The sequence below is a fragment of the Chelonoidis abingdonii genome, chromosome 1 (assembly GCF_003597395.2).
Source record: "Chelonoidis abingdonii isolate Lonesome George chromosome 1, CheloAbing_2.0, whole genome shotgun sequence".
Classification (NCBI taxonomy): Eukaryota; Metazoa; Chordata; order Testudines; family Testudinidae; genus Chelonoidis; species Chelonoidis abingdonii.
This window is the reverse complement of record NC_133769.1, coordinates 32,556,574-32,581,390: the sequence shown is the minus strand read 5'-3', so window position 1 is coordinate 32,581,390 and position 24,817 is coordinate 32,556,574. Positions and strand designations below refer to the sequence as shown.

Genomic DNA, 24,817 nt, shown 5'->3' with positions numbered 1-24,817 from the left:
TCTAAGAAGAGGAGCCTCAACCCATAACATCAACTGAAACATTCCAGTGATTTCAAAAGTGACCTCCTACGTCTAGAATCTTTCAGCTAGTCATATGAACACAAGGATTTACCAGGAGCCTTAAAGAACCTTTATCAGGCGTTTTAAATCAAAACAATTCAGCTCATAGCAGGCTTTGTCTTCAACTTTTGCTTTTTATAGTTTAGACTGGCTGAGTTGGAGTTGTTACCATGGACATCAGAATACAGGTCTGTTGATAGCTGAAGGGTTAAAAAGCTTCCAGTTCATTTCTGGGTCCTCCAAACAAGACCGCTAGCAAAAAGTAGGGCAGATCAGACATTACATTTGATGCATAAGATAAAATGGGAGGAGCTAGGTATTTTACTCATTTTATGTCCTGTTCTTGACTTCATCTTTCTTACATCTAGAATTACATTCCTCATACAGTGGACCAGATGGCTGTCAAATCCCATCCTTTACCTTGCTTTCTAAAGCTGACCTCATTGTTTTATCTGTTCCTGCCATATTCTCCTACCTCGAAGTTATCAGAATTTAAAATTAGTCTAATGCAGTTTTCACTCTGATCCCATTTTTTCCCATTTTCTAAATCTGTTACAGAAAAAGCCTTCAGTGCAAGCAGTTCAATTTATATGAACTTTGCAAAGTTCTGACATTACCATCTTTAACAATATCCTGATTATGCATCAACGTACCATTAGATCCAGCTTCTTTTATTGAATGTGGCTATTTTAGCTTCCTGAAATATTCCATGGCACAATTAGCATGTAACATATTTGGTGGCCCAAAAACATTTTATTTCTAGACTTGCTATACTTCCATATGTATACAGACAATTAAAATCCCTTAGATACAAAGACAACTACCACATTAGCTTTAATTTTCAGTTTAATTTTAGTACTTTAGATCATTTTATTTACTAGCAAACCTTTAGAAAAAGGTCACTTATGTATAATTAGACTTAAAATAATTTTACTACAGCAGACATACAGCACTTTTTTTTTTTTTTAAACTACATGGATCTGCAACAATGCATGAAGACAGTCATGTTAATCAAGTGCTCCCAATTTGGATTTGCTGAACATATTATTCTAGTTCCATTTTGTCAACACAAGTTACATTCTAGTAGTACATTAAAGGGATTTTATTGCATGATATTCACTCCACGCAGTCCTATTAAGATAGCTAATATATCAAATCAAGATTGTAGATGCTAGTCCCAAGATAAATTTTTGGCTGAGCTAAGGTTTAGTTTAGAACTTCAGCAGAGGGGAATCCAGATTCTCTTTGTTCACTTCAGGACTCAGAGTGATAAGAGGAGAACTCAAATCTATTAGCTGAAAGACAGAAACGAAGTGACATAAGATTTAGTTAGTATCTTGCCAGATAATTACTCTACACATAGGACTATCAGGAACACAGGTAACTTCAGCCAGTCACCCTAATGCAGGGGTGGGCAAACTTTTTGGCCTGAGGGCTACATTGGGTTTCAGAAAGTGCCTCCCCAAACAGCCAGGCATGGCCTGGCCCAACCATCTATCTAATCCCCCCTGCTTCTTGCCCTTGATAGCCCCCCGGAACTCCTGCCCCATCCACCACCACTGCTCTGTTCCCTGACTGCCCCCAACCCCTACCCCATCCACACCCCCTGCTCTCTGTCCCCTGACTGCCCCTGACCCCTGCCCCATCCANAGACACACAGTGGCCCAGATGGCCCTGTGTTGCCAGCAGGCCCCTTTCTCTCCCATGCTGCATCACACAGCCCCCAACCCTGGAACCCCTCCTCTCCTTCCTGACTGCCACCCCAGGACCCCTGCCCCATCCAACCACCCCTTCTCCCTGACTGCTCCCAGAACCCCCGTCCCCATTCAACCCCCCCGTTCCCTGCCCTCTGACCACCCCAACCCCTATCCACACCCAAGCCCCCTGACCACCACCCCAAACTCCCCTGCCCTCTATCCAACCCCCGCAGCTCCCTGCCCCCTTACTGTGCTGCCTGGAGCACCAGTGGCTGGTGGTGTGGCTGCACCAGGACAGGCAGCTGCACCGCCCGGCTGGAGCCAGCTACACACCGCACAGCAGAGCACTGGGTCAGACTGGGCTCTGCAGCTGCACTGCCCCAGGAGCTCACAACCCTGCCACGCAGAGCAGGTGCAGTGAGCTGAGGCTGGGGCCGGCAGCTAGCCTCCGAGGCCAGGAGCTGGGGAGAATGGTCCCACGGGCTGGATGTGGCCCGCAGGCTGTAGTTTGCCCACCTCTGTCCTAATGGTAGTGCAGTTAACTTCTAGAACATCAGCAGTACTATTAAGTCAAAAGATCTTTTCTTCAGCTGCCTGAAGACAAATACCTACACCCCACTTAGATGTTCAATTTAGAGCCTCACTACCCAACTGTAAAAGTTTAATTTCGGCAGAACCCAATGCACCAATCAGAGCCCCTTGTGCTAGGTGCTATACAAAAGGAGACCTAGTCTCTGCCCCAAGGTATCAAAGAATGCTAGTCTATCATGACTGAATTAGCTCCCAAAGGTTTAAAAAAAAATACCTATTTTACTTGCTTCGGATCTCTAGTTTTCTTGCTACACTAAGAATTTATGCAAAAAATACATGAGGACTGAGTCTTAGGGCTAAAATCCCTTTGTGAATCAGTTGGTGTGATACTGAGCCTCTCAACACGTAGCTTTTATGTGCTTAGAAGATTTAAAAAAAACAACACTGGGATTCAAAGCCAGAGTTAGGTACTCAGATTTCCTGTACAACAGAGGAAGAGGGGTGCCTAAAAATGGGATTCACAAAACCCAAGATGTGGGTTTCCCTCCACCTCCGCTAGCTGCTGAGAGATGTCGAAGAGGCACGTGTTCTACCTGAGCCTCTTCCCTCCTCCTTCCCCCTCCCACCCACCGTGATAGTTTCTATTCCAATGTTAAATCCATTATAATTTTGTAAAAAGAGTTTGTACAAAATATGCCTTGTGAGGTATCATCTGAAAATCCATCATGTGCTGATCATTATTGTCCTGGTGAAACATGTGGGAACATTGTATAGCATTACTGAGACTTATTCCAAGTTTAGACCAATTCCTCAAAGACAAAAGGCAAACTGATGCCTCAGCTAGGTGTCAACAAAATAAAATGGACTAACATCTGGTTAAGCGCCCATTCTTTGGCAGGAAAAAGGATGGGAGTGAGAAATTTACATCTTGTCAAAAAAACAGCTGGAAGTTCCTGACTCCACAGACTTTGTCTCCTGAATCTCAGCTGGAGATGATTCTCAAAAGAGGAGGAAAAGATAAAAATGGGGAACAAAACCCCCCAAAGGATCTCTCTCCCTTTATCTCTACTCACAGCATCGACAACACTTGAAAAAGGTCAAAAGCATCATTAGACTGTGGAGGGATCATGGCTGAAAGATTCAGCCAATAAGACTGCTAGAACATGTGGTGAGAGAAACCTTATGCTTTGAATTCACTTAACTGTTAAGTTAGGTGTTTTACCTTTTATTTCTTTGTAACAAATTCTTTTATGCCTCATTACTTGTAATCACTTAAAATCTATGTTTCCATAGTTAACAAACTTGTTTTATTGTTTTATCTAAATCAGTGTTTGGATTGAAATGTTTGGCAAATTCCATTTGAGAGAACAAGATTTGTGCATATCATCGTGTATTAATGACATGACCGACTATATATGAGCTTGTATTGTTCAGAAGGGGCTGGGCAGTATAAGATGCACATTGAGGCAGGGAGGGAAGGGGAGTCTGGGACTGGGAGCTTTCTAGTGTTGCCCTGTAATGTAATTCCAGGGTGGCTGGCTGTAGCACTCATACAGTATAACTAGTAGTGATTTAATGATAACATGCTTTGTGTGGGCAGACAAGGAGTGGTTGCTCTCACAGCAGAGCTGTGTAAAAGGCACTCCACACTGGAGAACTGAGGGGGACACAGCTGTCCATCAGTCCACACTGTACCCTGGGGAATGTCACACACCCCTCTTAAATTTATTTTCTACAGTAGTTCCATTCTTTAAGAGTAATTGGGCGAGAGAGAGACCACACATGCATGAGAAGGGCCCTATAGCTGGGTGGTTAGAGCAATCACTAAGGATGTGGGAGACCCAAGATCCAGTCCCCCTGCTTCACTGACTAAGGGCTTGGCTACATTAGAAATTTCAAAGCGCTGCCCCGGCAGCGCTGTGGGAGAGCTGCTGCAGCAGCGCTTTGAAGTGTGAGTGTAGTCAGAGCCGCAGCGCTGGGAGAGAGCTCTCCAAGTGCTGCTTGTAAACCACATCCCTTACGGGTGTAGAGTGCAGCACTGGGAGTCGTGCTCCCAGCGCTGCCGCCCTGATTACACTGACACTTTACAGCGCTGCATCTTGCAGCGCTCAGGGGGGTGTTTTTTCACACCCCTGAGCGCGAAAGTTGCAGCGCTGTAAAGTGCCAATGTAGCCAAGCACTAAGTGATTATCCAAAGTGACAGGTTTAAGAGTAGCAGCCGTGTTAGTCTGCAAGGTGCCACAAGTACTCCTGTTCTTTTATCCAAAGTGAAACAGCTTCAACAGGAGAGACTGACATCAGAATATCTCACAGCCCGAAAGTTAGAGCATTCACCTGAGAAGTGGGAGACTCCTGTTTAAATGTACAGATTAAATGGATATATAAAATCCCCTCATCCAGGCAGAAGGGGATACTTAAACTGGTAGGCTCCCACATCCTAGGGGAGTAACCTAACCACTGGTCCTACTCTTAACTCAGGCTTTGCAGATCATAGTATTCCTGTGATTTTTCTAGACACTCATGTCTTTTTGTGGATCTGGGCCTTACTTATTAGTAAAATAAAAGCACCAGCACTTTCACCAGATGTTTTTATCAAGTTGTTGTCCCCTAAAAAGCACCATTTGTTTCAGGGAATCACAGTAACAGATTTTGGTAATAGCTTACTCCCCTTACCATTCCCTCCCAAACACATCTTTTAAAGTCATGGAATGACTACTTAGTTAAATCCTACACTCAACGTGTGCAAATGTGCCTTGAACACTAGGAATATTGTCAGTGTGCACTACTACCATGTCTGCTTTTCTATATTGGCTCCAGTGGAGGGAAAGCCAAGAATCGACATTGCCCTGCACATTAGTGACCAAGCTACTTTTAAAAGCCAAAGTCAAGCCTCAGCTGCTTTGACTTTTGAAGAGCGGTGACCATGTCAGGAGTGAAGGACCAGTTTACACAAACCTCCACATGCAAAACTGGTCTGAATTTGTGCAGGTCTGAAAACCAGTGCTGCAGTTAGGGGTTTTGACATACATGGTCTCACAGCAGAGAAGAGTAGCAGGAATATACTCTAGCTGGCTAGTAAGCAGTGGTGTGCCCCTCAGAATTAATTTCTACAGGAATATGAAAGCTCTGAATATGACCTCCTGACTGGCTATGTCCATGGGATGATTCTATCCAGTCCCTTGTACAACCTCACAAAATGTACTAAAAGTGTCATGACATGCCACTGCTACTAAGAGAAGTGTAGTGAGCCTGCACAGAGCTGTGTTTCCACAACAATAATTGATGCAGCTAGTTTTTTGACTTCCAGCACAGCAAGAGTGGGCCATGCAAAGCTGAATAATTAAGATCCTTGATTCACAGAATCATAGAATATCAGGGTTGGAAGGGACCTGATTCATGAACTGATGCTCATTCATAGCTGTGTTTTACAACAAAAATGTTCACTCACCTTAGAGATTGAAAGGGAAGAGACTGCGAGAAGAATCCATAAATTGGATTCATCTTAACTAAGAGTGTTGGATTAAATATAAGGTACTAGTGCCAAGTGTATTTCATATACAATACATTGTTACAGGGGAGAAGTAACTATTTTACATAAAAATTCATACAACCAAACAATTGGTTTTTGCAGTATTTTTATGCATTTATGGAAATAAATGATTGAGATAAGATTGAGATACCTTACCTGTCCTACCACACTAGGTTTTAATGGAATAACTTTATTCACTTCCGGAGTATTAGAAAGGTCAATGAGAGGTCTGCTTTCACATTCCAAAGCAGCAATGGAAGTTTTATCTATTCCAATATCTACCAGCAAGACCTAGAAATAGTAAATAGTTTATTTTCCTCTGTTTATTGTACTTCCTTCAGAAGAATGTAGGTAAGTCAGTTATTGACTTACAGGGAAAAGCCACAAAAAGCAACTAGCAATTCTTAGGTTTGTAGGTTATACGTAGACCATCCTAAAGGCAGCATAGCTTGGTGGATGCGGGGAGGATTAGTGTGCAGAGCAGCAGTGGTAAAGTATTATGTAACTGCTAGAGAATATTTTTCAAATATGATTGTTTCATATTTCAGTTTTTCAATTCAGTTTTAACCTTGTACCTACAACTGTGACCTGACAACATTTTGACAAAGAAACAGTTCTATCAGATTACTAGCTTTAGTCACACCTCTGTCCAATTTGATTGTTATCCAGTATTTACATACACCAAACAAAATCCACAGCAAGCTTCCAGCATTCAATAAACAGAATACCAGAGAAAACAGCTACAGTTGAACTAACAATGAATAATTGTTAGTTTGGTCTATGACTGATATCTGCAAGCAATTCCAGCAAATATGAGTTTAGACTTTTTTTTTTTTCTTTTAACACTATGGTTTGAACAGTTCTCTACAGACATTCAATACTGTCCAAAAACAGATATATTGCATAATTGCGATTAGAATTACCCCACATTGTATTGTGTTTCATGACTGGATTCATAAATACACAAGGACCTTCCAGTGCGGATAACTGGGAGTGCAAATTTAAATTTGACCTGCAATTATTTGTGCAGGTGACAAAAATTAGTTTTCCAAGAACATTTATCCCAATGAAGAAATGTTGTTCAGTGATATGATAAACAAACACTAGAGGGCACATATATGCCTAATCTAGATTGCTTCAAAATTTGAGCAAGTTTTTAGTTAGTAGACAGCTCACATTTTCATGGAGTTCACTCAACGGCAGCTTTTACAAGAGGGAAAAGTGGATTCAATTTAGTTTACCTACCTCATTAGTTTGTGCTCCTTCAGCTGGCTGTTTTTGTATTTCAGTCTGTGCTATTTCAGTAGTCTTCTCTGGTGAAAAGACAAGTGTAAGAGGTATAATAGGTGGAGGAGATAAGTCATCATCTTCAAATGATGACACTTGTGTCTTGGTGTCCTTTGCCTGTTTAGAACTGGGAGAAAGTAAAGTTGGCAAGTATTTAATAGTAATGCCTGATGAACACCTCTTAAAGGTTCATGTCATTTAGCTGCCCAACAAAAGCTAGAGTGCCATTTGATAGCTTTATTCTTCTCCATTTTGTGAAATCCCTCAGTCTGAAATAATGTCTTATTTATTCATTACCTAAAAGTATGCTAGGCATATAACAGAACTTAAAGACACTGTCCCTGCCCTGAGGAATTACAATTTAATTAGACAAGGCAAAGTAGTCTACAGTGTACAAGAAAAATGGGCAATCCATATTTGGTGGATACTTTTAGGATACCACATCTGAAAATTTTAGCTTAAGTTTCTGGAAGCTTATGCAGAGATTGCTATACCAGAGAAGTGCTGGTACTACATGTCACTGAACTGGTTCAGTCCAATCCCAGGTGAAGGGAAAAGTACAAAATTGGACAAATTGGAGGATTCCAAAGTTGCAAGCTTAACAATCAGTAGGATAGTGGAGTTGGGAAAGGAGAGGGTTTTTGGAAGAAAGAACATTTTGCACTTGTAGTTTGAGGAAGTAACTGAACATTTGAGAGATGTGAGACAGGCATGATGATGCTTGGCTTACATTGGAACAAAAAGTTTTATTTGGGCACAACATGAAATATAAGGTTAGTTAAATTTTATTCTGGGAAACCAGCACCATGAGGCTGCCATAAATACTAGTTTAAGCTGTGTATATATTTAGAGCTTGTGAAAAGATTTTGGGTTGACAGCTATGGAAGAGATTGCATCCCTTCCACAGAACAGGTACAGAATTGTGGTAGTGCTGCCCAGATTCCCCTTGGTACCTAGCCAGTCTCAACTATGACATGGAAAGACCACCTTATGGAGCAAGAGTAGTTCAGTCTTAATTCAATCCTTGGCCTCTTTTAGGATGCCAGATTTTATAATGGTGACAGCATAAGACTGGTCAATACCTTAAAGTGTAACTTAAACAGAACTTAAAAATAGATCATTTGACTTAACTGCCTGTTTGCTTTCGTCATCTAGAAAGTATTGCCATGTTTAGATCCTGTATTATCTTTTATACAGCTGGAAGTGTCATTGTGTTGGAACACAAAGTTACTTCTGCAGTCACTTTCTATTCTGTACGTCAAGTAAACTGGCTGAGAGCAGAATTCCTCAAATACAAGTTCTATGATGCACATAATTCAAGTTGATTCATAGGTAGTTTGAAGATGTGGTCAAGTGATGGATTAAAATGTGTTTATCGTCACTATTTTTACAAGAGTCTAACATTATCCCTTGGTTTAGGGATTCAGGCAAACCAAACCATGTTAGAGATTTATGTTGGAAAGAACTAACAAGTATAGCTGTGTTATTTTGCAAGTTACCTGGGCATGCTTCTGCTCAACAGTAGATGAAATCTCTTACATGCTAGCATATGGCATCTGAAAATCTGGACAAAATCCTTCTCCCAATGAAGTCAACAGGAGTTTTAACAGACTTCAATAAGGCATGTTACACCTGCAGTATCTTACCCAGTTGCAAGAGTCTTTCTGGCGGACACACTGGAGACTTGACGAACAGACATAAAATGTGGAGAGGAGACAGATCTTGGCAAAGTTTTAGGAGTCATTGCTGGAATTCCTGAGATACGACGACTGGCGGGGGTAGGCAGAGCAGAACGTTTTGTACTGGCTGGAGTAATTAAAATGGACCTGGAACTAAGACAAGAGTTCTGCGAGGCCCCATCTTCGGAAGGTCTGACAGGAGTGCAAACAGCCACACCACTACAGGAAAACATGCAGCATATATTAACTGAAAGTTTCTGGAAACTTGTTACAACTTCTTTCTGAATACTAGTCAGACAACAGAAATAAACAACATAAGGCAAGCTTAAGAACACAAATTGTTATGAAAGTGTTAGGATAACTAAACCTGAACATTAAAAGTGGATTGCTGTATTATGCTGGAACTGGTCACATCCTCATAGATAAGGTTCAGTTAACAGATGTTTCAAACCTTCATTTTGTGAAAATTTCAGATTAATTTGAGACAGAAGAGGAAGGAGAGCACTCAATGTAACAGAATCTTGAAGTGCACTTTTCTAGTGAACAGGTATTATGTGAAAACAGCCCTCAATAGATCTGTTTCTTGAATATATTCAGAGCTGACTTTAAAAAAACACAAAAACACCTCATTAGCACTGCAGAAATATCACTGCTATGTGAAACCCAATTCTGTTCCCTTACACATCAGAATTGTCAATGAATTCCAGTTAGGTATTTATGTTACCCAATCCCAAGAAAGCCAAACTGTCTCCTCTCCATCATATCCCAGGGTGAGTTTTAACAGTTTTACTTGTGGAAGGGCAGAGTAATCTGGAAGTCACTAGGAGAGTATAAAAACCTCACAATGTTATTTTCAAAGTAATTAGAACTGCACTTAGATTACATAGTTGCTTGATACAACACTCTTAAAATGTAGGTATAGTTAAGAAAAACATGCAAGTGACCTGTTAAGTTCTAATTACATTACCTCCCAAATGTGCCACAAGATAGTAATCTGATTGGCTGCTTTATTTTTGATGCTGTATTTTCTGGTGATGAACCTAAGGGAAGAGAAAAATATTACTCTATGTCATTACCTATTTGTTATCTATATTAGTTTAGTTTTCAACTATAACACCTCACCTACAAGTCACATGATTCATTCCATCCCAGCAGCTTTGGAACAATGTACAAATAAAGACAAATCTCACTCTCGATTAGCATATACTGTGAGGATTCCAAGAAATGTTAAAATTAAAAGCCAAGTTAACACAAAAAACAGCCTTCCAAAATGTGTGCTTACCTCCACATCTCTTAGGGACCTTAATCTGATTTGAAGGTGTGAGTATAACTTCAGCCTTGTCTTTTGGGTATGTGTTTCCTTTTGCTGCACTTCCATCTTTGTTCTGCTGAGATATCTTTTGCAGATTAGGAACTGAGCTCAGTCTCTGAATTCCACTGGCAAGAGTTTGGGATCCTGTCACAGAAACTGAAGACTTGGCTAAATTCCCAGCAGTAGATATTCTGGGAGTACTAACTGATCTTGTTTGCTTGCAGGACACATCAGAATGGACAGCCTGCACAGATGACATTCTGATAGGTCTAACCATAGCCAGACTCTTTGTGCTAGATGAGAGTTTGGAGCTGCTCACAGAAATTTTTGAAGAGAAGCTTGATTTAGCTGAAAGATACAAAGCTCATATTTATACTTCTGAATTGCTAGTTGTTTTCCCTTCAACTGGTTACAAGGTACATTTAACTAATTACAAGAGAGTCTAAGTTTACTCAAGTGCAGCTGAACATAAGAAAACATTATGCAATGATTTGAGATAGGTGTTCACGCATCTGAACTATGCAGTTGTTGCAATTTAAAGGTCTCAAATTTTTCCACTTTTTAGCCACTAGTTTTGAAATCCCAGAAGAGTGAAAACTGTAGGAAAAAAGTCTACAAAGTGGTTATTTGTCTTTGATGCTGCAGAAAAGCCTACTTGACATGATTCAGAGTATCAGCTTCTAGGTCAAATGAAACAAGAGTAAGGCATTTTGAGAAGCACTTAAATATGCCCTCTTTATAGGTATATTAAAGCATAACTTGTATTTTCAGTGTAGTTGACCCAGCTACCTGAAATACATATGTTAAGGGACATTCAATGAAGTCTTCTTACCTGTGCTAGTTAAGAGTATTTAAAAATTAACTTTTTTTTAAATGACAAGTTTCAATATTCTACTTATTCACTTAAAATCTTAGTTTTTCAATTAGACTAACTGGATTTGCTACACAGTTTCTAGTCATTCGCATTAAATATTTCCAAGACATACTACTACACTTTTTCCCATTGAACTGAAGTTTTATTAAACTTATTAATCTGTGTCCTCCAATAGCACATTCTTGCATTATACTTCCCGATAAGACTTCCTTATTATCTAAACCTGAGGTTCCCAAACTTGGTTCACAGCTTGTTCAGTGTAAGCCCTTGGCGGGCCATGAGAATTCCTGGCCACTGGGAGCAGCATGCATCCGTACCTGCGGACGCTCAGGTAAACAAAGCATCTCATGGCCCGCCAGGGGCTTACGCTGAACAAGTGGCAAACCAAGTTTGGGAACCCCATATCTATACGTTATGTTGACTGGGCTAGAGTTTAGTTTTCAAGGCTCTACACAGTTCTTCTCCCTGCCTACAGTTCATCTGTGGTCACTTAACATTCTCTTTGGACCCTATTATTCCCCCCACACACACTTCACTTTTCTCAAACACTTCAGTGCTTGCTCCTGCAGGCCACTACGCTTGGAGAGTTTCCCCAATCATGCATGCCAAAATACTTTCATCTCCTCCAGGTGCCTCTTTCCTGAAACAGGGAACCTATTAGTTCACAAGAAATTAGGAGCATGTTTTCCTCTTCCACTCTTTCGTTATGAGCAGCTGAGGGCAGGGACTCATTTTGTTTGGAATAAATAAGTAGTTTAGCCACATACATTATCCATATACTTCTGCAAATCCATTTTTGGATACATTTTAAAGATATCAGTTGCTCATTAAACATTGACTTGACCTCTTTATAGAGGTCAAATTTTATGCTAGAAATAGATCTGATTATATCCTGCAACTTTACTCATTAATTCAGTTTTATTAAAAAAAATAAATGGTCCCTCCTCCCTACTCCCTCAAAAAAAAAAAAAAAAAAAAAGTAATATATCACATGGGATACAGATAAGATGGGTGACAATCCTAAAATAATTGCCTGCTAAAGATACAGTGCATTCTGTTACCACCTTGGATTACTACAGAAGATATAAGAGCATATGCATTTAACTAGTATTAAGTAGTAGTTTTTTCTTATATCAGGGTTTCCCTAACTGTAGTATGCATACCCCTGCAGGAACGTGAGACATCTCAGGGTGGGGGGTACATGGGAGAAATTGTGGGTAAATTTTATTTATTGTATTTTCATAATAGGCTACTTAGACAAAACTTTAAAATTCTGTGGGAATGTGTTATGTAAAATACAGTAGTTAATTTACTTCAAGGTGTACCAATGAGAACACAGATACAGAGACACCTCCAATCACCATACAGTGCGGGTTCAATTGGCCAGCAACAGTCCAGTCTAACTGAGCTCAGAACTTAGGGTTTTATTTTCAGTTGTATACGTTGCACTATATCTGTACTGAACAGTGAAATATGGACAGATGGCTAAAGACAGGTAGTGTTAAGAACACACAGTATCAGTGATGAGAAGGGTAGGGGTATGTAGGCAGTTGGTAGATCTGGAAGGGGGTATGCAATAAGAAAAGTTTGGGAACCTCTGCTCCAGACATAAGTTGGGCAGCAGTGTGATGTCTAGGGTTCTGTCATTAAGTTTTAACAGGAAATACAGCCTGCCAACATGTATTAAAAACAGAGTGCACAGCTACAGGGACAGAGAACAGAGATGGTGCGTGTTTAGTGTAAAAAGCTAATACAGAACTGTAAAACAGGAAGTTCAGAAAGGCTTCCAAGTCTACTCTTCAGGTAGAACAACAACTGCTTCTATCTTAATGATAGACAAATGTTTAAATATGAAATAACGTTAGAGATTTGTGCTTTAGTCTGGTTTTACAATGGATCAAGGAACTGTAAGCTATTGTATTCCACTGTAGTTTCTAATAAGTCCTGACAAAGCTTTGACAACTGCATTTCTCCCTGCTTTTGTGTTAACCACAACCTTTGTGATATTACTGTTTTAAGTTTGCCATAAGTAAAAGTTTACTATGTGCGGCTTTGGAGGAAAAAAAATCAGGGCTCGTGTAACAGACTTTTCTACCTCCTCTCTCTTCTCTATATCATAATGTTGTTTGTTCTCTAGATCACATTACACCGTGGCACTTACAGGTTCTTGTGGCTAGCCATAATTCTAACCAGAAAGGAATTATTATGGACTATTTAAAAAAATATTTTAAAAAAATTAAGTCATCACCAAGAAGCCTACCATGTAATTGTGTCAGATCCCGGTTTGTAGATATTAGCCTCATTGATTCTAAAGTCTGGTTTAATTCCAGTGCTAGAAGTCAAGAATTTGAACTAACTACCACACTGTCAGCTTACATGAAGTTTTATTCACCTGTTCTCAACACCAAAGAGACAAGGGACTGAGATAATATCTTTTATTGGACCAACTTCTGTTGGTGGAAGGTATGCAGAGCTCTACGTAGCTTGAAAAGCTATTGAAAGCTTGTATCTTCTTGGTCCTATGAAAGATATGACCTCACCTACCTTGCCTTCCATATCCTGGGAACACTCCAAACTCCACCCCAAAGACAGCCTACTGTTCTGAATTGACAAGAAATACAGACAGCCCCAAACACATTTTGGAACCTGCAGTCAAAAACAACCCATTAGTTATTTTAAGTTTAAAGTGATTTGCATGCTGCATCTCTATGCTAATTATTACCATTTCCCCCTATGGGAGAGACAGACAAACTTGAATTCAAACTGGAGTTCATGCTTGAAATGGATGACGACGATGAAGATGAGGTGGTCTTTCTTAGAGGACCATTAGCAGCACTAGGAGGTTTTAACTGTGTCTTTCTTAATCCGAACTGTGAATAAAGAAGTCTAGTTTATTTAACTGTACAAAAGACATTAAGCAAGCACAACAACATTTTCATGTGTTAGATTTCTACATCATTATGCATCACTGTTCTCTGGCTTTGTTTGTCCCAGGGACAAGTTCTATAATCCTGTTTTAAAATGTTTAAGTTAAGTAAAAAGCAGACTGCTAGGAAGCAAAAAAAATAAAATAAAAATGTAATTATACATTTATATGGTACTTAAGTTCTTATGTAGAACTGGAATAGGATAGGTCTCTAAAATTGATTTTTAGCCTGATGGTGTTTCCTCTCCGCCCCCAGCTCAAGTATATCCCTAAGATGGATTCTAAGTACACCTCTACTCGGACAGAATGCTGTCCTCGGGGGCCTAAAAAATCTTACTGCGTTATGGGTGAAACTGCGTTATATTGAACTTGTTTTGATCCGCTGGAGTGCACAGCCCCGCCCCCCTCGGAGCGTTGCTTTACCACGTTATATCCAAATTTGTGTTATATTGGGTCATGTTATATCGGAGTAGAGGTGTATATAGAAATGAAGATTAATGGGACAGTACATTGGAGTGCTATTTTTGAAGGGTTAGGCATCTTTCTCTGCCTTACATCCAATATCTCATGTTATTACAATTCTTTTCTTAGGGAAAGTGATTGAGCGAGTTTGACAGTTATAACTAAGACTGCTCCATTAGTGTCAGATCTGGTGAGAGTGGCCAATATTTCACTTAACTGTACCCACTGCCAATAAATCAGGCACCTCGGGGGAGGAGGGGCAAGGAGAAGAGGAAATAGCATAGGCAATATTAAGTGGCTTGCAACGCTGTACAAGTTTTAACAAAACTGAGACAAACTATATTCCACAGGTTAGACGCATTCTTGGTAGACATGAGTACTTAAATTGTAGTGCTATGGTTCCTAGAATTTGGCTTCTGATGTAGCTAGAGTCACTGCTATTCTGCTTCCATGCTATAAAAATGACAAATCTTTCGAAGTAGCCCAATTGGTGACCATGAAGAGTAAAGACTTTAATCCACAAGCCTCCTATGAGGTCTATTATCTGCATTTCCCTGCCCCTTAATATTACATACAACATTTCATGTTAACACAATATCTAACTATATGTTGATGCACTAAGAATAATTCTCTGTTACAAATATAGGAAAAATACTTCATGTATAAACTTAGCCACCCAAGAATTGCAGTTGTAGAATAGAAATTTTACCTTGAATTCATAAGACAAGACTGTGGCATTAAGTCTAAGTCAGAAAGCTAGGTTTGTCGTCTCCATTTTTATATATGTAAGAGTACCAGCACTCTAAGAACATATTCATTCTGCAGTTGTATTAACACTTGCCATTACCTTGCTTTGAGAAGGAAGAACTCGCTTGTCTTGTAATGATGAACTCCCACTGAATGATGAGTCACATACATCTGAAGCAACACTGGATTTGTCAGAGAGTAGATCTTCAGATGACCCCATGCTGGTCAAATGTTTTTTCCCTGGTTTTGGCTGTAAGATTTAAAATTTTAAAATTGATTTGAAAGCTATTACAATTGCAGTAGCTCCGAAGATTTTGCATGAGCTTATTTATTTATTTATAACCCATATTTTTCATGCCAACGGAAAAGCATATTGCATCTACCAAATATGTGGATTGCTAGACATTAAAAATTCCAAGTTCCCAACTTATTTAGACTCTATTGGACTTTAAAGTTGTTAAATCCAGCAAAGACTATGTTCCCATTTATTGAAATTGGCTTTCTTCCTCCCTAGACACTGCAGTGGCTTTTCCTATTTTAAGAAAAGGTAGGTCTCACATTTGTAAGCATAAATATAATGCACACACAAACCCTTCTTTCCAGTAACCCAAAGGAGATTCTTCCCTGGCTGACACCAACAGCTAGACATGAAAGTTTTAGACTGCACAGCTCACAAGTCTATTCCAGTTAGCATCTGAGAGGGCCACCTGGCCAGCGAAACTATCAAAGCTATGGGATAGGAGACAAAGGGGAAATGAGCAGACTATAGAAGCTGTCTTGCCCCCTTGCCTATGGCAGAAATTTCTCACTCTCCTTCTCAGGAGTAAGGAGCCAACATTCCCCTCCTCAGTAGTGCACATGGAGAGAAGGAGTATCTTACTAGTTGCACAGCTTAAGCTCTGAAGGGGAAGGAACAGAAGGAGGGGAGGCAGGGAACAACCTGGACAGGCCTTATGTACATGAGAGGTGATTAACACAACTACCACTTCCCCTAATGTATCTGGGCAGTGTTTCAGTGTACTGCTGCATAGCTGGGTCCTCCTCAATCTTACATAGTTGGCTAAGCATGCTCTAGATAGGGTGTGTACAAAGACTAGAAAGTGTTATTACTGCTGTATCTCCAGAGCTGTGCCTATAACTGTCAATTTTGAAGAAAGCTTAATATAAGTAAAGAGCCTGTTGGCATCTAAATCACCAAAAGACAGCAATAATTTTACCAAAGAGATGACAAAATAAGCATTAAATAGTTACATAGAAGTCAGGCATTAATAAGTGTAAAAACTTAAAATTCAGTCAGTTAAAGAAACGAACATGACTTCTTTCTGAAGTTCTAGCCACTACTTTAATAACTACTACTTCACTAGCATTGGTATAACAAGTTAAAATATGCCTTCAGTTTACCTTGTGCATTTACCAGCTCTTTGTGTCAAGTCAGTTTCCTATTTGAGGGTCTCTCAAACAATGGAGAGATGCATTAAAAAAGAAAGTGGTTAAACAAAAGCTTACAGGAGATTTAAACAGTCCCTTATCTCAAGACAACCATGTTTTTTACTGAGTATTAAGTTATCCAGAAGAAAATTCTTTACCTTTTCTACTGTCAGTTGATGGCTTTTTCCAAGAGCAAATGAAGCCTTTGTGTGCAATTTGCTTATTGCCTTTTTATTTTTTTCATCACTTTGCTGTTCTCGGGCTAGAGGTGAAACAGATATTTTAGGAAATTTATGGATTTTAATTGGACTAGATGTGTTTGGAGGAGTTTTGTCAACTGCAGTCACAGGTAAATCTGAACGCTTCTGAAAGGAAGGGGGCAGTTGACAAATTGGGCTGTCCCACACACAGTACGTCTCCCTTTTAATAGCCCTGGGGCTTTTTTCTATGTTTCCTTTTTGAAAGATTTTTAGTTTTGACTTGGATGCTTGCACAAATTTTTCTATAACTTTGGGTTTTGGTCCTTCTGATTGGGTGACTTTGTTCTGTTCATTTTTGTTGCCACTTTCTAGCTGCAGTGCTAACAAATGAGCTTCTTTAAAAATTTCTACAAATTTCTCTCCAGTAAGAGGACTCCACATAAGCTTATCATCAGGGGTTTGAGAGATCTTTTCTTCAGCATCTTTAGTTGCTTCAATACTGACAGCAACACATTTTTCTTTGTGTCCAAGAGGTCCAACGAAAACTTCATCTTCATTTCCACTGTAAGACAGACAAGATAGTCAAGATATTGTAAAATCCTTTGCACTTCAAATATGTTCTTGCCCTTAAACGCTTAGCTTACCTTGCAGGAGACAATGAAAGGTCAAAATCAAATTTTTCATCAGTTAGAAGGGGAAAGTCTGAAAGTATAACAATCTCATTAATTGTGATTATCGCTGTAGTTACAGGATTTATACAATTTCCATTGCACTATATTTCTAACAACACTGCCAGTTGGCATTAGCCTTAACAAATTTAACCTTTAGTTACTTCTAATTTTGTTTTAAGTAGTTACTTGATCATCCTCAAGTTCCCACCCCAATTGTAGTAATTCCAAAGACATTGCCAAGATGTCTTTAAAATTAACTGTGACAATAGTTCAAGTTATTAGGTCAGATAATTAAAAATAACCACACGTCTTTCTGAACATGTTTAATTGTTTCAAACAACACTTAACATTATTAAAATTGAAAGAATAGAAAAAATCTTAGTTTTTTGTGCATTTGACTGCACTTTGTGCATAGCCAGTGCTCTTATTTCAGTAGAAAGTTTGTGGGACAGTCACATAGCGACAGGGAAGAGAAACATGTAAAATCAGGAAAAGGCTGTAAAAGCAAAAATGTTGAGAGCCCATGGGGAAAGTGACCAAGACTACTTTTAACACTGAAATGAAACAGATGTCAAGATGACTGTCAGAAAATATTCGGCTTAAAGGTAGTTTCTTTATCACCCATTCCTTTTGCATTGCACTCAACTGAAACAATTAAAATAAGCTACTAAATTTCACCTTAGAAGTTTGCAGTTGAAGAGAGGATGTTATTGAGTTTAGAGGTGGCCAAAAGATGCAGGAAAGCTATTTTAATCAGAGCAGTTTTGGTGAAGTGGGAAAGCACCAGACTGGAACGGATCAGAGAAATAGAAGGGTGAAATGTAAACCAGTTGTCAAATGTTTAAAAGGCAAAGAAGATGAGGGGAAATGAGATACAGTGGAAAGCTAGGACAGACTTCCAACCTCCCAGCAAGAGAAGAATAAGAGGACTTGTTTGAATAAGGCACAGAACAAGTCAGAGGACAGTAGTTAGGTGAAAATAAGGGAATGAGAAGGCCTGCCTGGAACTGAAAGGCAGCAGAATGGAGATCTAACTGGGATACGGAAAAAAAGGGAGAGGGTAAGGAGGACACAGAGTGGATCCCAGGCAAAGAGAAAGTTCCTAGTGGAGGGTGTCAGTTTTGTCTGTCAGCCAGATCTGAGATTAGGGATGTGGGCTTCAAGTGGCATGGTGGGTGTCAAACATTCAGAAGAGATGTCAAGAGTTGAGGCACTTAGACATAGTAACGGTGAGTGTCACCACATTAACTTTCAGGCACCTAGAAAAATCACTGGGATTCACAAAGTTCAAGTTACGTGCTCAGGCTTCCTATACAATGAATGGAGGGAGATAGTTGACTATTTATCCAGGCGAGCTTCAATAGGAGAGACTGAGGGGGCTCCTCAACAGAATATTCTATAGCCTAGGGCAGGGGTCGGCAACCTTTCGGAAGTGCTGTGCCAAGTCTTCATTTATTCACTCTAATTTAAGGTTTTGCGTGCCAGTAATACATTTTAAACATTTTTAGAAGGTCTCTCTCTATAATACATAACTAAACTATTGTTGTATGTAAAATAAATAAGGTTTTTAAAATGTTTAAGAAGTGTCATTTAAAATTAAATTAAAATGCAGATCTTATCAATTTAGTGTGATCCTTGCCCTTGCTGAGTTTTCCAATGTCTGGCACGTATTTGGATACTTTAAGCTGCACACAGGCTTCTGAATGATCAGTTGTTAACCAGCTCCGGAGAGGGACAGAGGACAGATTTCAGGTATGAAAATACCTGTTCATACAGGTATATGTGGATCCAAATGCTGAAAGGATTGCAAACACAATTTTCTGCAAACAGTTAAATTTCACTGGCAGGGATGTGCAGCAGGTCAGAATAGAGGTGCCAAGATCTCTCTCGGTAGCTTTGCACTCTGCAGATCTACAAACTTTGATACCCACAATTCTGAGCTTTTTAACTGAATGAGTCGCATTTCAAAATCTTCAACACCCATCCACTGAAATACAGAGAAAGTCGCTTTCGTTGAACTTTTCAGGTTTAATTAAAAAAGAAAGCATTGGGCCAAATCGCTGGAAATGTCAGAAAATTCTGATTCCAGTTCTTGCATGTATGTTCCAATCTCATCGACACTGACAGTGCAATGCGTCGATAGCTCTTTTATGTGTTGGAAGTAGCGGAAAGTTGAAGTTTGAATATCCCGAGAAAAAACTGCTAGTTTTATAACAAATGCCTTCCAGGTTTCACAAAGATCCAGAACCATTTGCCCTGCACCCTGGAGACAGAGGTTGAGTTCGTTCAGGTGAGCAGTGATGTCAGTTAGAAACATGAGCTTACACAGCCATTTGTCATCATCCAGTTCAGGGTAGTTTTGTCCTTTTTCCGACAAAAAGGCCTTGATTGCATCAAAACAGTTTACAAAGTGCACCAAAACCTTGCCATGACTTAGCCATCAAATGTTGCTGTGAAGTGGAATGTCATTATAAGCACTGTCCATCTCTTCTAGCAGTGCTTGAAACTGTCTGTGAGTCAAAGCAGATAGAGCAACAAGGACATTCACAATTTGCACCACTGCATTCATCACATTATTAAGCTCTGAATTAGATGCAGGTTTTCTTGATGGATGATACAGTGAAATTCCACTGTTGTGTGGCCAATTTGATCTTCAAGTAACTTTACAAATCTCTTCTGCTTTCTGACCACTGCAGGAGCACCATCTGTTGTCACATAAAATATTTTTCTGATGTCAACTCCTTGTTCTTCAAAATGGTTTACAAAAGTTTCTGCTATATCTTCCCCCTTTGTTGTGCCATACAGGGGTTTTAGGCAACAAAGTTTCTCTTGGATTTCATCAGAAGCACAATATCTTGCAACAACTGCCAAACATGGAACGTCGCTTATGTCCAGGCGCTCATCAACTGCAATGCTAAACACTGTTGTTTCTTTTAATGCAGTTGTCTGCTTTTCATTAATGTTTTCTGCCATTTCACTTACGCGTGTCTCAGTTCTGGCAGAGACAAGCAGTTCCTTTATTCTAGATACAGATCTTTATTTGGCAAATCATTGAACAAAACCTCTGAACTGCTGAGAAAAATTTCTTTTATGTATTCCCCATCTGTAAATGGCTTTCCATTTTTTGCAATGCACTGTGCAGTCTTGTAACTTCCTTTTGTGGCTTGATTTTTACTTATACTTAAGCATTTAAAAAGACTGCTTTGCTTTTCGTATCCTGCTACCATCTTTTTGATTGATTCAGTCTGTCTGCTTCGTCAAGAAAGGTTTTCTCGTGCTTCGTTTGAAAATGTCGAACATTTGATGTGTGACAAAACACTTTCACAACAGAAAAGTACAAACAGCATGGTCCTTCTTTTGAATAAATCCAAATGTGTCTGTCCAAGAAGGCTGAAATGAACGGACATCTAACTTGGCTTTCTTCGGAGCTGACATTTTGTCAAATGTACCCCTCAACTTACAGTGGGGAAAAAAAAAAATCACAACAGACGGCACACACGTCAAACGCAGTGCGCTGTTCATGTGGTGTGATAGTGATGTAAGCAGCAAATCAGGACTTAAAAATATCCCAGTACAGTGGCTCTGGAACAATTTTTAAGGTGGGGGTTCTGAACTGCATACCCCCTTGCTCCTGTCTGCACTCCTCACTGCCCCAGGCTGGGGACAGTGGTCCACAGCTGGGGGCAGCTGCAGAGCCCTGGGCTGGCGGCCAAGACCCCAGGATGGCAGCAGAACCCCTGGGACTGGTGGATGGGATTGGCAGCAGGTTGAGTGCGGCCGGGACCCCAGGCCAGCAGCAGAGCCCCTAGGACTGGTGGCTGGGACCCAGGCACTGGGAGTACCACTCAAAATCATCTCACATGATGCCTTTGGTTGCTGACCCCTGCCTGAGAGGTAGCAGATCCCTGTTGAAATTCCCTGTCTGAGTCAGGTGGAGGGAATGACTTGAACTGTGGGTCTCCCACCTCCTAACCACTGGGCTAAGCGTTACAAGGGAGGTCTTCCTCCACTCCATTGTGTGTGAACTCATCCATGAGGACCTAATCTGGTAGGCAAGCTCTGAGCCTAGTTACTTGATTTGGCCCTGGAGGCGAGTTAGGCAAAAGAATGCCTATCTTCCTCCAGATTAGTGCATTGCACTGGGGCTTAAGCATCTGGTTGCCTGGAGTGAGGTTGCAGTGCACTTACTGAGAGGCAGAAAAACAGGCTCTTAGGGAATTTTTACTGAAAAAAAATGAACTCCCTTGGCACAGACAAGCATCTAAAGCACCCTTCACCTCCAGCCCTGTGCTCGGTCCACTCCAACTCTCAGCTCAGTGCAGAAAGAGGAAGAGAATGGGCCAGAACCAGGGAGAAAGTAGGTACTCACTGTATGTGGGCAGGGCCGGGACCCCAGATCGGCACTGAGCTGAGCGGGTCCAGCAGCCGGGATCCCGACTGGCAGGAGCCGGAGGATGGAACCACAGACTGCAGCAGGATGAGCAGCAGCGGGATGAGCCGCTCAGCCCACTGCTGGTCTGGGGTTCTGGCTGCCAGACCCTTCCCAGCTGGGGTCCCGGCTGCAGGCCCCACTCAGCCCACTGCCAGCCTAGATGAACAGAACCAGCAGCGGGCTGAATGGGTCGGTGACGTAAGATCAACATTTTAATTTAATTTTAAATGAAGCTTCTTAAACATTTTGAAAACCTTGTTTATTTTACAATAAAACACTAGTTTAGTTATATAATATCTAGACTTGTAGAGAGACCTTCTAAAAAAACATTAAAATGTATGACCAGCACGCGAAACCTTAAATAGAGTTAATAAACGAAGACTCAGCACACCACTTCTGAAAGGTTACCAACCCCTGATATAGAGTATGTCAAGCATCAGTTAACAAGGAAGCTAAACTGATGGATGACCATCTCTGGGATATGGAAAGAAGAAATTGCTAGACCAGACTTCAGAGTAGAAATAGTCGGGAGATTAGAAAGACCCTAAATGCCACCATCACTCTGCAATGTTGCAGAGGCTACCAGTGGTTCAAAGAACTCTTATAGAGCTCTGCAGTAAATCACTAAGATCTAAGTAGTGGGAAACAGCAGGCATCCATGAAAAGACTGCTTACACAGCAGGTTATGGAACAGATGTGACAGAATCACTGATTTAAGTAATCAGAACATGTGGGGTACATCTGCACTGCAGTTGGAGGTAGAATTTCTAGCTCAGGTTGATATACATGCTCTATCTTTGATCAAGCTAGCATGCTAAAAACATCAGTGTTGCCATAGCTACATAGCCCAAGCTAGTGGCCCACGTACAATCCAGTACGAGACCTTAAGTATGTATTTGGGCAGCTAGGCTGTTCTGCTGCCTGCACTACTGTGACTATGCTGCTATTTTTAGCCTACTAGCTCAGTCAAAGCCTGCGTGCCTATGTCTACCTGAACTAGAAATTGCACCCCCAACTGCAGTGTAGCTGTATCTTAGAAAATAGCTCAGACTTGTATATCCCTTACTAAAAGTTATAATAAGATAATTAAACAATAGTTTTCCACCTACCACTGTTCTTGCAAACATCCAGTTTTTCTTCAGTCATATCACTTGACAAGCCTACTGACATTTCCTTTCCTTCCTCCATAGTGTCTGCAAAATAAGAGTTCAAAAAGATTCACGATAATTTAATTTTGCAGGCATGTTTTGAAGTACAGGAATCAGGTTATTGACAAGGTTTGCATTTAGGGAACCACATGTAGTGCAGTTCAATGAAGAGCAAACTCTGAAATCCATAATTTCAAAGAGCTGGATTAACTTCAGGAATAGCTCTGCAAATGACTGCAAGGTTCATAAATTCTACAAATCTCAAGTCTCCCTTCTTGTCAAATGAGATGGTGCTGAAGAACTTACAAATATAGTGGTGGGACTCTGTAAAACAAAGCTCCAAGCCCAGCACATAGATGAGAGTTCATGGAGTTCTGCAATGTTACTTCTAAGCACTTTGATCCAGTACAGAAATGCAGGTTTAAACTATTCATGTAATCTAAGTTAGTGAAACCATACGACCCACTTTGATCAGGACAGTCTCTTTTTAAAGCCCAAGTTGATGAGTTGGCAAGAGTAAACAGGACATGCAGGGGAACAAGCAGTTTGGACCAGCCCCGCACAGTGTCCCTTTTCCCTTTGGGAAATATCTAAGTAGCTTCTGTGGGCTACCTAGATAGATATCTGTACTAAGTACCATGGTACCTTAACATTAAGTCTTTTTTTAAAACATGTCTTAGTGAAAACTAAATCAAGTGGGCCTCTCCACAGTAAAGATTAAACGTGGTCCATTTTATAGAAGATAGGCGCACTCCTTTAATTCATGGAAAGGAAAGCACCAAATGCATCTCCCAGGTAAGCAAAGTTAGAATTGTCCCCCCAGCTTAGCAGAATTCAAACATTGATTAGGGTTCGGTTACAAGTTGTTTTCTGAGGGCGTGAGGAAATTGTAGAGATTACGTGACTAAGGCAAACAGTGCCTTCAGCTCCAGCCTCTCTGCTAGCAGCTTAGTCTGCGTATTAAGTCCCCAACCATTCGCCCCACGTGGGGGGAGGCGGCCTGCCCCCAAGCCGCTCCTTCACCCCATGGCGGAGGGGGCCGTCGCTCCTTCAACCCGCTCCGCCCCCCTGCTGCTTGACCCCCCCCGGAACCTCCCCCTCAACTTCGCCCCTCGCCCCCCTCCCCAGTCCGCCGCTTGCCCCATTACCCGGGCCCACTGCGACAATGGCCACTGGCCACACTCACCCCTGGCCGTCCCGCGACGCTGCGCACGCGCCTCAGGCCTCCCCGGCCCCGCCAAAACGTGCACCCCTAGGGCTGCGGGCGACCCCCCGCTTGCTCAAAAGGGAAGGCGGCGTGCAGCAGCATCGCATTTTGAATGCTGGCGGCCAGGCGCACGTAGAACTGTCAACAGATCGAGCTTCCTCATTGGTAGGTTTAAACGAGGTTAACCTCGTGACCCTGCTGACGGCGTGCGGATGGCCGAGAGAACGCCAATGCATGCTGGGACTCGTAGTTCAGGAGGATGACTGCTGAGGCGCAGCGTCCCTGGCCTCGGTCTTTGCTCCAGGCTCCCCGGGGTCCCTGGTCCCCGCCCTCAGCAAGCACCAGAGTGAGGCCCTCGCCGTCAAGTTCCCCTCCACTGACATCCTCCCCGCCCCCGCGCCCCCCTGGGCCTCCGGCGGGGCGCCGGCCCCCGAGGCCGCGTATGGCGCACTGTGCAATCGAGGTGCCTGACGACGGCACCCTGTTTATCTCCTGTTGCAGCGTTCTTCCCAACTAAGATCACAGCGGGGCTCCCGCAGGTGCACATGGGGTTTCGTACCCCTGAAGCCTCGCTGTCCCCCCCCCCCGGGTCCGTCCGCGCAGTGTGGGGGGCACGCACTGCGGTGT

At 41.4% G+C, this 24,817-nt stretch overlaps 1 protein-coding gene across 2 annotated transcripts; it reads right to left on the bottom strand.

Moving 5' to 3' along the window:
* Nucleotides 1–1,147: 1,147 nt before the first annotated feature.
* GTSE1 (G2 and S-phase expressed 1) lies at nucleotides 1,148–23,023 on the bottom strand. 2 transcript variants are annotated; one of them, XM_032768921.2, is made up of 11 exons: nucleotides 22,945–23,023; nucleotides 17,377–17,434; nucleotides 16,691–17,294; nucleotides 15,205–15,354; nucleotides 13,692–13,839; nucleotides 10,066–10,443; nucleotides 9,751–9,823; nucleotides 8,751–9,002; nucleotides 7,063–7,231; nucleotides 5,974–6,108; nucleotides 1,148–1,355 (listed from the first exon to the last, which is right to left on the bottom strand). In XM_032768921.2, exons 1-11 carry the CDS (start codon nucleotides 23,021–23,023, stop codon nucleotides 1,272–1,274), a joined length of 2,130 nt encoding a protein of 709 aa, XP_032624812.1. In that variant the 3' UTR covers nucleotides 1,148–1,271. The 2 variants fall into 2 exon arrangements, with proteins under 2 accessions (XP_032624812.1, XP_032624813.1); XM_032768922.2 differs by lacking the exon at nucleotides 5,974–6,108.
* Between the last annotated feature and the right edge of the window lie 1,794 nt (nucleotides 23,024–24,817).